Raw genomic sequence first — 12,728 nt, 5'->3', positions numbered from 1 at the left:
CCACCAATTCCCTTCTAGCACTATATTATCAACTACCTTATGTCGGCATATCTCCTTCGAGGCTTGTCTCTTCGACACAGCGCACACGCTGATCTAGCGCTCTATATTGTCTGAGTATTATCCCATCCGCTTCGTATTCTCAAGATTTCAATAAAGATGGAAACTAAACGGGACGGATCACTTGCCAGGGCTGTTTTGTTTTCCGATGATCGATCGTCAGGGACACGCGGTTCCCCCAACGCTCTGGACCCAAACCTGGGCAGCCTTCCTTGCAGCCACGCAGTGACAGGTTCGATCAAGCTCACTCGTCCCAAAGTTTGTATCTTTCCCGAGACACGAATCGGACCTGTCCAACCACCCCGTCCCTCTTCCCCTTGGCTCATTCCCACGGCCGTTTTTGGGCCACCGGCGAAGGATGTGACAGGTCCACTGCGTCTTGATTGACAGGCTGCGGGGAAAACATCATACTCGCCCTTCAACAAGATTTCTAGATTGCTACTGCTGCAGGCTTGTGCGCTAGTGGCGCTCCCTTCTTACTTTTCTTTGCCCCCTGAGACTCAATTCTTCGACGCCTGTCATGGTCAGCAAGACTTTCGAGCGCCAGGCAGCGCTTTCAATCCGAAGCCACCATACCGCAAGGCTACGTCAGTTATCCGCGGCAGTCTGCTCGACGGTGGGGCACGGAAGGGGCGTGGGGGCCAATTACGACTTTTGACCTCGTTCGCTGCAGTGGTCGCTGGTCACGGACAACTACCGTGAAAATGGAGAACGGAAACGGAGTGCGGACATAGTCTCCTGTGCTATAGTCCCAACTAGCAGTAGTGGATTGAGATGAGGGAGGGGAAGGAGGAGAGGAAGGAGGGGGAGAATACCCATCTTCGCTGGGTCTCGAAGCGGAGTCGAGACCATCCTGATCATTTCGGATTGATGTCGATAACGCAGAATGATGGACACCTCCCGAAGAAAACCACATGGTTGGGGACCACCGTTCATTGTCGTGGAACAGTATCTGCAGTGATGCGCAGAAGAAATCTTAACCGGGATCAAGGGGGCGCGCGACCGCCGACCGGGTCGTTGGACCCGGCCTGGTCGAGGAAGATTGGGCTTGAGGAAGAGCGAGGATTGATCCCGGTCGGAGTTCCATGATGGGATCGGCAGATTTGTCCGGAATGTCTTATTCAGCCCTCGAAGCTGCTGAAAATTCATCAGAGACTCCGTGTGCAGATTGCTGCAGCCAGACGTACAAGGAAAGGGGAAAAAAGACCCCTGCTTAGTCACGACTAGTGTCTTGGCCTCAAACACACTGCATCAAAAAAGAAAACCAAAAATCAACAGGAAGGAGGGGGGCAACGAAGAGCAAGCCCCAGTGCAGCCTGCGTCAATCGAGTCTCTCCTGAATCCTGATCAGATGAACTCGCTTCCCCATCAATGTTAATCTCGAATACTGCCACACGGACCAACTGCTGGGTCACAGAGCCTCGGTCTGACCCAGCCATCGAGCTCCTTTCCATCTTTCTCTTCCGCCCAGCGTCCCAAAGTTTTTTTTTACGAGTACCGAGCGGGCCACAACGGCTACAATGGAATGATCCAGCGTTCTTACCATGGAACTAATAAAGTTCAGTCACTGACAGCTGCTGGCTTCCAACCTATGACGTCTCGGGTTGACTGCTCGTCGGGCAGTCGGGTGGAGCTGCGGATGAAGGCCTGGCGCCGGCGGAAGTCGTAGCTCATCGGGTTTGGGGCAGTCCTAGCCTATGAGGCCTGTGAGGCCTGTGAGGTGTGGATTCCTGCAGACAAATTTTTTCCAATTGCCAAATTTTGGCTGTCTCGAAACTGGATGCCAGGGCCAACTTCCGAACACTCTCCATTTTCCGGCCGAACATGTCCCCTCCTCGACGACTCTCCCAAACCATCGCTGATGCACCGGTCTTATTGGTCTATATATAAATCTTTTGATCTCCTGTGCCTTTTGCCCCTAGGTATCGGTGGCCGATGTATCTCGCCCCCAAAGCTTTTTTACAAAGAATTCTTTCCTTTTATCTGGCTCCTGCCCTTTAATCTCCTCGGTTCTGGATAATCGACTTGCACACCGCACTCCTTATATGACCGCTTTCCCTGCCGCTCTATGTATACTATCTCTCTGCATTGTTGAAGCGCTCTAGGACCTTATCGAAGTTACATCACGATGGATGTCGGATATGAAGCGACCCCGCCGCCTTCCGCGGGGAAGGACTGGGCCAGTTTCTGGAATTACGTCGACAGAGCACCCCCCACCGAAGAGAGCGACCCCGTCCCCCGCGACATCCTCGTTGTTGGCGCCGGCATTGCGGGCATTGCCGCTGCCCTGGCTCTTTCCAAAGAATTGACACCCTTCGTTCCCGACCTCCGTATCACTGTCTATGAACGACACGATATTCTCTCCACCTCCGGTGGTGCCATCAACCTCACTCCTGTCGCCCAGCGGCATCTCGATCGTCTTGGGGTGCTAGCAGAGTTGGACAGGCTTGGACCTGAAGGTGGTACTGACGTGGATGCCATTGAACTGTATTCCAGTCGGTCCGGACGATCCCTCGGTTCGGTTGACTTTGTGGATGAACATGGCAATGGGTTCGGAGGATATAAGGGTCGCCGTGTGATGCGGATTGCTCTCTCGGTAGCCATGTTGACGGTTGTTGAACGATCCAAGAATGTGAACGTTGTGTTCGGCAAGAAGCTGGTCCGGGGGAAGGAAACAAAAGACAAAGCCATGCTTTACTTCCATGACGGAACCACAGCCACAGGGGACTTGGTTCTCGGCTGCGACGGTGTGCACTCGGCGACTCGAATGTACTGGGTTGACCCCGACAGTCCATCCGAGTATACTGGCATCTCCTTCTGTCAGACTCTCGTTGACACCAAAAAGATCAAAGCCCCTGTTCATTTCCGCTCCACATCCATGAACATCTCTCGACATGGTTCGCTACTAGCCAGCTACTGTGACCGGGACCACGAGCAGATTTTTTTGGCCGCTATTGTTCAGTTCCGCGAGGAATTGCTTCCTCACTACCGCATGGACCCTGGTCAGGACTGGCGGCGGACTGCTGCTATCAAGCAAGCTCTGCGCCAAGAGATGCAAGACCGCTTCGGTCGATCCGGAGTGCCTTGTATCCGGGACTTCGTCAACAAGGCGGACGACTGGATGTTGTATCCTGTCTGGCAAGTACGGCCTAATGCCCGGTGGTACCGGGGCCGAGTGATTCTTTTGGGCGATGCAGCTCATGCGGTATGTTGCCATCGTGACGTAACTTGTGATTCGAATACTGATTTGACTAGATGCCTCCCCGTGACGAGTCTGCGGCGTATGCGCTGGATGATGCTATCCTCTTCTCTCGGATTCTCGCCAAGCACCGGTATGATCCCTTGACCGTGGCGTTTAAAGCCTACGAGGATCTGCGTCGGGGCACGGTCAACGCGGCGTTCCAAGTGTCCCGCCGGATGTGGGAGAAGAACCGCGACATGGGGTTCCTGGAAGGCCGATTGAAGGAGTGGACCTACCCGATGCAGGTCCGCAATGCGAAAGACTCACGCGAGGCGGCCTGGGAATTCGATGCCACCAAGGTTGCGATTCCGGGCACGCTCAGCGACCAATCTTCATCTCTCTACTCGTCGGAACGAGATTTCCTTTAGACTATTTGCATGGGCGGTGTTTCGGTTGGTTTGGGTTCCGGGTCTATGGGATGGATGGGTTTGGTTACGAGAATACGAACTGGGATACATTGCATCGATACAATTGTTGTCAAAAAGAACGCTAGGCTTGAAGTGTTGGCGGGGCTATGGGTTTTCTTAGTCTCGGCCGCACCATTTTGATTTTTTTTTCTATCTGCCTGGCACTTTCTTTCGTGGCTACTATTAATTTTTTTTCCCCCTCATATATACTAATCTCGCTTATACACCATGACACTTTCGGGTTCTGCTTCTATGGGGATATATTCATCTATTGACCAAGGCACAATCTATTTCTTCATCTATTCTGCCAGGTTTCCGGGAAAGAAGTGGAAAAAGATTCCCCACCAAATCCCGAGCGGTATCCGCAACGGTTTCCGCTCCCGGCGGCCGTTCTCGGAGATTAATCTATTTTCATTTTCATTTTCTTTTTCTTTTTCATTTTCATTTTCATTTTTTTTTTTTTGCGCTCCTCTTCTCCCCCTGGTCCATCGTCCAACGGATGAAATCGATAGCTCCCGATAGCGCACCCGCTAACCCTTTCTTGCTCAGTGCTCGGAAGCACTAAAGTGGTCTAGTTCCGGAGACCGTCATCCAGCATCGGGGCCGTCAATCTTTTCGCCGGGCCTCCGGCTATTGAGTCTCGTGCATGCAACAGCGAGATTTAGTGTTTCGAGATCGTGGGAAAAGGATGAGCATGGACTCCACTTGGAAGAGATGGCATGGATCCCACGGGGTTCTCCGAGAGACGAATAAAGAGTTTGGAGATCGAGCGATGGATTCGATCTCTACCTTCTTTTGTTGTGTTTATTCTGTGCATGCCCATGCCATCATTCTGTAGGATTTGATCCTGGTGCCTGGTAGGGTAGGAGTCGCTGACAAGGATGCAATGCATGCATCGTGGTGGTTGCCCTGATCAGCATAGTTGCTGCCTAGTTACTGGCAAGTTCAGTTAGCTGGTGGTAGTTCATTCAGGGAAGGTCATGGACTGGATCCCTGCTCTCCTAAGCATGCATGTCCATGAACCTGTCTTCCTCCAATCGGCGAGGGTGCAATACCCAGTTTGCTTACTGCATAGACCTAAGTATCACGCTCACGCCGTATGAGCCATGCAGTAAGCTTATCGAGTTATCCCGGAAACCCACGGAAAGGCTTTCTTCATTCCAAGGAATATCCAGGCTGTGATGGACTAGAGGGTAAATCTCTGCAACGTGGAAGTTTCCCGACCGTGCATTACAACCAAGCTCCCCGATATCAACCAAATCCGATTGAGTCTTCGAGTGGACGATTCACTTCCTCAATTCCACCAGCTGCATCCGTCCCTTTCCACACAAAGTCCTCTGTAGTCTGATTATACGGTCCACGAAACGGCGGTCTGAAGTCTTGAAAAGACAGACAACACCCAGTAGACACTAGATGAGACAGTGAGTTAATACCTAGTGCAACTACAGGGTGAATCCACAGCAACCCAGCCCCAGCCCCCAAACAGGAAAGAGAGCACAAGACCCGATCCGCGCTCTCCCCCACTCGCAACCTCAACCACCAAACGAAACCCCCGTACATCGGGTATCTTACCGAGCATACTACCAACTCCGTACAAGCCCTTCTAACCTTCGTAGGTAGTTGAGGGGGTGGGAGTCAAGGAATGAGGTAGACTCCACGATCCCCCAGCGTCATCACCAGATCCAGCACAGTAATCACAACCACCTCTGCCTAATCATACAACTTCTATGATGCATCCTTTGGTCAGAATCAAGACCTTGGTTTTAGTACCGATGAACTAGCCAGCCAGCTAGCGAAGGATCATCTCCCGTGCCCGACACCCGAACGCAAACTCAAATGTCAACTCAGTAAGTTAGCTCCCCAATTCGGAATCAATTTGTGTACATTACCTTAAGTGTCAAGCACAAAAGGATCCGAGGGGGATTCCGCACTATCGATCCTTCCATCCTGTGCCTCCGTAGCAAGCTCAAAAAGTCTCGATCTTGCGGTTGATCACGCTTCTCGAAGATTCCGGTTCTCCCCTGAAACTCAATCCTTGGTGGCGGTTCATAACCTTATTGTTGCGATAGTCTCGGAGATGGTTCGGGGGGGGGGGGGGGGGGGGGGGGGGGGGGGGGCTGAATGTCAGAATTGCTGTTTCTAGACTTGCTCAGTACAGCCGGATGGCACCTACGGAATCAAAGTCCAACTAAATGTAATTTGTAGGTCATGCATAGGTAAGAGAAAGTGGGTTAATTGCAATGTACAGTACTGTACTCTGTTGCAGTTGTCCGGGGAGATTTGATGATTAATCTCAGATCGGCCGGATTTATCCCGTTGTCTGAGTTTATTTTTCCATGAGCCTCAGATCATACCTGTAAAGAAAGTGGTGCAAGAGAGACGAAAGGCGGTGGGTCAAATGTCAGTGGTGAAAACAACAATCGCATCGCACCGAACCGAGTAGTTCATTCACAAGTACGACTGTGGAAATCCAAGACTGAACTAAGGTCTAGCCTCGGCTGTATCTTCCCTGTTCATTTGGCACTCATACACTGTACACAGTAACAGTGTACGGAATCTGTGAACGGTAATGGAAACTCAATCAACATGCCTGGGTAAGCTACCGGGAGTTAACGTTGATCAGCCCATGGATGCTCTTCCGGCCCAGCCCAGCCCTCCGAGCTAAAGTCCGGTTGCCGCGGGAAGGGAGCCTTAGGCCGCCGTCGCCGCAGCTCGCTTATCCATCCCCGGATCATGTGATGTCCTCCCGCGATGCGATGCGATGCGATGCGACGCAATCATGCGGTGGATTCGGGGTCGGAGATCGGATCTGGGTCTCCGGGAGTGGAGACGTACTTTTGCTCGTATCATCGTATGCGATTTGGTTTCCCGGGGGTTGCGTGTTTGATTGAACGGTTCGGATGGACTGGACGTGGAAGGATCGCGGGGTGGTACTTGCTGAGGTGCTCGGAATTGCGTGGGGGGTGGTATGATCGTGGGGTTAGGGCTGGCTTGAGTTGGGGGCTTCGGGGGGTTGAGCTTCGTTTCGTCTTTGGTCACACCCTTTGTTTCTTTTGAGAGTGCGTCTCGGGTGTGCTTAAGTGAAGCTTTTTGAGGAGGCTTCCCGGTGCGCAAAGCCGAGGCATCTTAGAGAAAAAAAAAAAGAGCAAAAGAAGAACCAAAAGAGAATGAATAGAGACAATTTTAGACAGAACTCAACTGTGGGTATGTCAAGGGGATATCAGTCCTGTGCTTGGAGCATGCGATACCGATGTGATGAACATAATGGCCGGAGGCAACGAGGGAAGCGACGAACATTGATATCCATGATAGGCCTTTGGGCAATGGACACCTATTCAGTGCAGAAGATGCTGTCTAAACTGAGAACAACCAGCCTCCCGAGTCACGGATATGGTGCACACCATACAGCATATACATGAGGACCACGAACGGCCGCGGAGCCGCAATTTCATATCTTTGCGAGAGACATGCCTTAATTCTTGATTATGGAGGGTTTCAGGTGTATATGGCCAATCAGATGAGTTCTCGGCTTCTTCAATAAGCATTTTCATATCTTGCTGCAATGGGGGGGCTGAGTTTTGTCGTCTTAGTTTAATGATTTCGAATTTGAATTGGATTGGGTTGGAATGGATGGATTATGCAGGTGTCGCAAGACCAAAATGGCGATGTTGCATATGTCAATTAAATCCACAAAACAGATCGAGTGTATGTTTTATTCCTTCCATGTCAGGCTGTTGAGCGAGTAGAGGCCGGGGCATACTAGCTTCAAGTCTTACACTGACTCTATATTACTTCTTCCCCAAGATTTGTGGTCGTAACACAGTAAATCCTTTATTCCTACAGAGAGAACATTGAGCATGTTTTTCCAAAGCTACACTAAAAGCCCTGGCTCAGGAAGAATAATAGCCTACAGTGATAAACGACACAAGAACGACCGAGACAAACATTAATCCTACCCCTACTTCACCAGCTTCAAGCACCGTCAGTAGTAGCACGCTCTTTCCCTTTCGACATGGCGTTCGATCTGAGCCGCGTGCGCCGCCGTCCCCGACCAGTGTCCTCTGGAGGATTTGGATACCGTTCCGTCATACTCAGCATGCGCTTGATGTTGTGGTAAAGCCGTGTGGTGGCGAATGGAACGGCGCCGTGCCCGTCGCGTCCTTCGTCCCGGGGGTGCGGTGCTAGCAGTATATCCCGGAATGCGGTGTCGCGAAACTCGCGCTGCTCGGTCATCTCGCAGAGACACACACTGAGCCCACTCGTGATGATACCATGGAAGGGCCGCAGGCGGCCCGTACAGCGTCGCTCGTCTTCCTGGCAGAGGGCCAAAAAGGTCTGCATCACCTCCAGGGCACCGTCCCGGTTTTGTTCCCATGCACGCCCGCGCCCTAGAATGCCGCAGTGCACGTGTGGCTCCAGGCCACTCAGCACAGCCAGATCACATCGGGCCTCGTAAATGTCCAGGCGGTTGTGAGTGTGTTGATAGTGGGTGATCTGGGGGTGGTGGTTGGGTGCCACGCGGAGGCGAGAGCGAGAGGGTGCTGGATTTGCAGCAGGGCGTGGTGGCGTGGGCGGTGGTGGCCGTAGCGGTGGGGGTGGCCGTAACGGCGGGGGTGGCTGACCGTCATTTTGCCTGCTGGGCCCTGCTGTTGCGGGCTCTGGATTTGGGGCCGCTGCGTTGGCGTCGGCGTTTGCAGTCCCAGTGACGGCTGCATCTTCACGATTTATCTCATTCACAATGCAATGAACCATGGCGACGACGGTGGGGTACGCGGACGGGCTCGCCGTGAGGGGCCCTTTGGTCGAGGCTGTGAAGAGCCCTGCAGCGTACACTGAACGTGAGAGCTCCCAGTCCGAGTTTGCGTAGTCGAAGCCGGAGAAAGCGGACGGAGCATTGAGCGAGTCCCGCACCACAGGGGGTATCTCTGCCCCTGCGTTCGCACGGTAAGAACTAGGATCGGCGTCGGTACTGCTGACCTCTAGCATTTCCAGGTAGTATTCGTGCCAGTCGGTGAGCTTGTCGACCGAATGGACTTTGCGGTCCTTTGTCACCAGTTCTTGGAACTCTTCCTTCTCGGCCGCGGCCAGCTCGCAGAAGCCTTGCACGAGAAGACCGTATCTCTTCCATGGCTCGTTCTTGCGATCGTCTGCGGTGGAGGTAGCATGGTCTACCTTGATGGGGGTCGTGTTGCCGGTTGTGCTGGAGCCGACGGTGATGGAACCGTTACGTCTGATGGAGTTGTTACGCCTCTGCATTTTGCTTGGATGGGTAAGGCTGGTAAATATTGGGTCAAGGCTGAATAAAGGGCGCTGAGCGGTAAGTGAGGGAGTTCGGTCTGGAATGTTGGGTAGAACGAGTGACGGTAGTATGGGAGAAAGCTGTCGATGATATCGAGAGAATGTGGGGGATAGTAGCTGAAATGATAGCGATGCAATAGACTAGAGTAGTGTGCAGAGAGTGAAAATGGTCAAGAGGCCGAAGAAGGGGGATTTGTAAACTCCAGCGCTTAGCTCTTCCTTCCTAAAGTTCAATTGTTGCACCCTTTCCCGGTTCATCAGTAATTGTATGTCTGCAATTGGAACAGAACAAGCAAGACCATGAGCGCTCTTTCTGTATCAAGCTGCTGTAGTCTGGTGCCAGGTGCCGCATTCCCCGTCTACAGACAACAGTGCATCTTGATCTGCAGATGTGGGTGTTAAAGTATCATAGTCATCCCGTCCTCCAATTGGCAAGACCTTGATTCAGTCTTAATAGAGAGAGAGAGAGAGGCGCTCGATCCATAACTCCAACACAATCTCTAGTCATACACAATTTACACCATATACAATCCACATTATACACCTTTTCCACAACACGCCACACCCCCCAGTCTAAGCAACCCCCACCCACCCGGCAAGCCTTACCCTCGCAACAGCAACAACCCCAGCCCCGACCAACGCACACACGCCCGCAAAGATAATAGCGGCCTCATAGCCGCCAAACCGATTGATCATGGCGCCCGTGATCGGCGTGCCCGTCAAACACGCCAGACTCAGCACCCCCAACGCCATCCCCAGATACGAGCCAATCACATTCGGCCGCGGGGCCGTCATGGCCAGCGTCGCCGTGAACAGCCCGATCACCGACCCCGAAAAGGACCCGAACAGCAGGGCGAAAACAATCATGCTCCCCCGGGAATCCACGGCCAGCCAGCAGAGGATCAGCACCCCGGAGACGGCCGACGCCAGGACCAGGCCGTTGAACCGGCCGAGGCGGTTGGCGAAGGCCCCCGTGAGGAGGCGGCCGGCGAAGGAACCGGCGTTCATGATGGAGACCAGGTAGTTGGAGAGGTCGATGTCCAGGTTGAGGATGGAGTGTGCGTAGTCCGGGACGTAGAAGAAGGGGGTGAAGAGGGCCCACATGATAAGGAACAGGCCGAGGACTTGCAGGGTGTAGGCGGGGTGGTGCCAGGCTTCCTTGAGGAAGGGAGCCCCGGTCCGGCGGGGCGGGGCGGGTGAGGAGACGCATGCGCAGGCTACGAGGCTGAGCGCTAGCATGAGGAAGCCGATGATCCGGACGGTCCAGCCGAATCCGAGCGGGGAGTCGTGGAGCATGCGGTTAAGTGCGATGGGGAGGACGACGCCTGCGAAGGAGGAGCCCGAGGAGGCGATCCCCATGGCTAGCGGGCGGCGTCGCAGGAAGTATTGGTTTACTGCTGTTAGGGTCGGGGTGTAAGTTAGGCCGTTCATCAGGCCGCCGAGGATGCCTTGGGCCAGGAGGAATTGGTAGTACTCCGTGCAGGGGCTGGTGAGCATGACCGAGAGGATGAAGAGGAGGGAGCATGGGATTAGGATAATCTGTTTGAAAAAGGGTGTTAGCTGTGTTGAGGGATTAGGGTTGGGTGCGGACGTACTCTAGGACCATAGCGATCCATCAACGGACCCGAGATGAGGCCTGCTGATAACATGAAGAAGGCTTGTAGAGAGCCGATCCAGGCGATGTTGGAGGCGCTTTCGTTCTTGAGGAATGTGCTTTGGTAGTATGCTTCGTAGATTCTGGGGCTCGGTTAACTCCGAAGCAGGGTTGACATGGGGGTGCTGGGCATACCCAAAGGCATTGATGTAACCGAATGTGTTGAACATCACACACCAGCATGACAGAACCGCTAGCCACGCTTTTATGCCTCCTTCAGGGAAGGTCGGGTTCTTGGGAGGGCTCGTCTCTTCCTTCGGAGTGCTGTCCGAGGACATGCTATTCTTCTCAACGTCGGACATGATGACAGCAGACCTGACTTAGGGTGTAACCCACAAGATAGATAGAGATCGGATTATTTCATGCTATAACAAGGTAGGAAGAGGTCTGAGATACTACAATAGATATAATTTTTGTATGCCTTGTCGAGTCGGTGGAGTGGCTCGGGGATTTCCCGATTCGGACGCTAACTCCCTGACCCGAGTCGGGGCCGAACTGACCCTCCGAGCTTAATTCATATCGATCTGCTTCGGGTTTAGGGCAATCTGATAAGCATGCCCGGGGGTAGATCTGTATGCCTCCAGTTTTCTTTTCTTTTTTTTTTTTTTTTTTTTTTTTTTTTTAGAAAAAAGGGGCAATGTCTCATATCTCAGTCTTACTCAAGGAACGTAAGAACCACATTACTCTGGAACATAGCATCAGCAGAAGAACCACACATCGTCCCCGACCCAGATCAAGTACAATATTATAGTTCAACATATAGTACTATCAGGTGAGCAATCCAACTCCAATATGCTAGGTCTAGAAAAAATAAATCACAGACACAAAATAGCAATTTCCACAAACCGGCCCACCCCTACTCCAACACAACCCTAATCATATACCCATACAACGGTCCCGCCCCCTGCGTCAAGCTCCCATCGTCCTCCAACGCCACCATCACCACATCATCCGAGACACCCCTCCAATAATCGATGCAAGGCTTGGTGTCAGAAATCAAGGCGGCCGAGACCACCTCTCGGAACTTGACTTCGCGCAGCTATCCTCGACATCAGCTTCCCTCGTCTGGTAAAAACCTACAGTCGCTCGCGCCTGTGATCAGGAATCACAACACATACCCTCGAATTGCCCCACCCCTCCGACTTCGTCCAGTTCCCCTCCCCGTCGAACACCATGAGGTTCACCTCACTCAAGGAGACAAAATCCTTCCCCGCGAATTTGAGGTCTTCCATCAGTAGCTTCTCGGCGGGGTGGCCGCTGTGGAAGGCATAGCCTCTCCATCGGCTGCCAATGAGCTTTTCGGGGGCGATGGGCTGGAGCTTGTCGAAGGCGGCGACGATATCGGCGGATGTCACCTGCTTGGGATGCTTGGTTAGGGCCCAGAATTGGGATTCCGGGGTGCTGCGGTGGTTGGTTAGTGGGTGGGTGTCGTTGGGGGTTGGCGGGGTAGGTGCGTGCCTGTTTGTAGTTTGGGTGGAGTCTTTAGTCATGGTGATTGTGACGGAGTTGAGCTTTTGTGGTAGGGGATGATGATTGTTGTGTTCAGTGTTGCAGAGTATCAGTATAGATAGGTCACTTGGATCGTGGGCGCTGGGCTTGTTTGTACCAGAAGTGCTTTTCGAGGCGTCGCTGGTAGGATTTATATGGGGTGCGAGAATGGTAATGACGTTGCACTGTTCGAGCACTGACAGGGTTGTACTCCTGCAATCATGAAGCGTAAAGATTTCTTGTCTTGGCCAAGTGCATACATGCAAGGGGTGGAGCGGAATCCTTTCAGAGTGGTAGTTCCTTCCCGAAGCGCATGCACAGATACTCTATATGGCTCATGGCATGGCCAAGCACGTAGGCTCGTCAGATGCTGTAGTGCTCTGGACTGGAGTACAGCCTTCATGTATCACATATCCCGCTATGTAAGTTACACAATCACATCGAGTTCATCATCGCCACATACCCCGCCCGTCATCCTCACTGTCAGTATGACATAGTACTATGTAGAATCCACGAACCGCAAACATCGTGCAAAGCCAAGAATCCCCAAGGTGCATCTAATCATCTGCAAAGCCTGCAGAGC

At 52.8% G+C, this 12,728-nt stretch overlaps 4 protein-coding genes across 4 annotated transcripts; 1 reads left to right on the top strand and 3 right to left on the bottom strand.

Annotated features, from left to right (window-relative positions):
• Nucleotides 1-461: 461 nt before the first annotated feature.
• Nucleotides 462-1,317, bottom strand: BO95DRAFT_167337 (uncharacterized protein). Its single transcript, XM_025580775.1, has one exon. It carries the CDS (start codon nt 1,204-1,206, stop codon nt 751-753), a length of 456 nt encoding a protein of 151 aa, XP_025441185.1. The 5' UTR covers nt 1,207-1,317; the 3' UTR covers nt 462-750.
• Nucleotides 1,318-2,185: 868 nt separating this feature from the next.
• Nucleotides 2,186-3,963, top strand: BO95DRAFT_515275 (FAD-dependent oxidoreductase; the record flags this gene model as incomplete). The annotated part of the gene is made up of 2 exons (XM_025591737.1): nt 2,186-3,262; nt 3,313-3,963. The coding sequence occupies 2 exons, from the start codon at nt 2,186-2,188 to the stop codon at nt 3,664-3,666; spliced, it is 1,431 nt and encodes a 476-aa protein (XP_025441184.1). The 3' UTR covers nt 3,667-3,963.
• Nucleotides 3,964-7,526: 3,563 nt separating this feature from the next.
• On the bottom strand, nt 7,527-9,194 carry BO95DRAFT_167325 (uncharacterized protein). Its single transcript, XM_025580774.1, has one exon. The coding sequence runs from the start codon at nt 8,959-8,961 to the stop codon at nt 7,678-7,680; it is 1,284 nt and encodes a 427-aa protein (XP_025441183.1). The 5' UTR covers nt 8,962-9,194; the 3' UTR covers nt 7,527-7,677.
• Nucleotides 9,195-9,576: 382 nt separating this feature from the next.
• On the bottom strand, nt 9,577-10,959 carry BO95DRAFT_498900 (MCT family MFS transporter; the record flags this gene model as incomplete). Its single annotated transcript, XM_025590931.1, has 3 exons — nt 9,577-10,542; nt 10,599-10,740; nt 10,793-10,959. 3 exons carry the CDS (start codon nt 10,957-10,959, stop codon nt 9,577-9,579), a joined length of 1,275 nt encoding a protein of 424 aa, XP_025441182.1.
• Between the last annotated feature and the right edge of the window lie 1,769 nt (nt 10,960-12,728).

The sequence above is a fragment of the Aspergillus brunneoviolaceus genome (assembly GCF_003184695.1).
Source record: "Aspergillus brunneoviolaceus CBS 621.78 unplaced genomic scaffold BO95scaffold_42, whole genome shotgun sequence".
Lineage (NCBI taxonomy): Eukaryota > Fungi > Ascomycota > Eurotiomycetes > Eurotiales > Aspergillaceae > Aspergillus > Aspergillus brunneoviolaceus.
The sequence above is the reverse complement of the archived record's forward strand: the minus strand, read 5'-3'. Positions and strand labels throughout refer to the sequence as shown.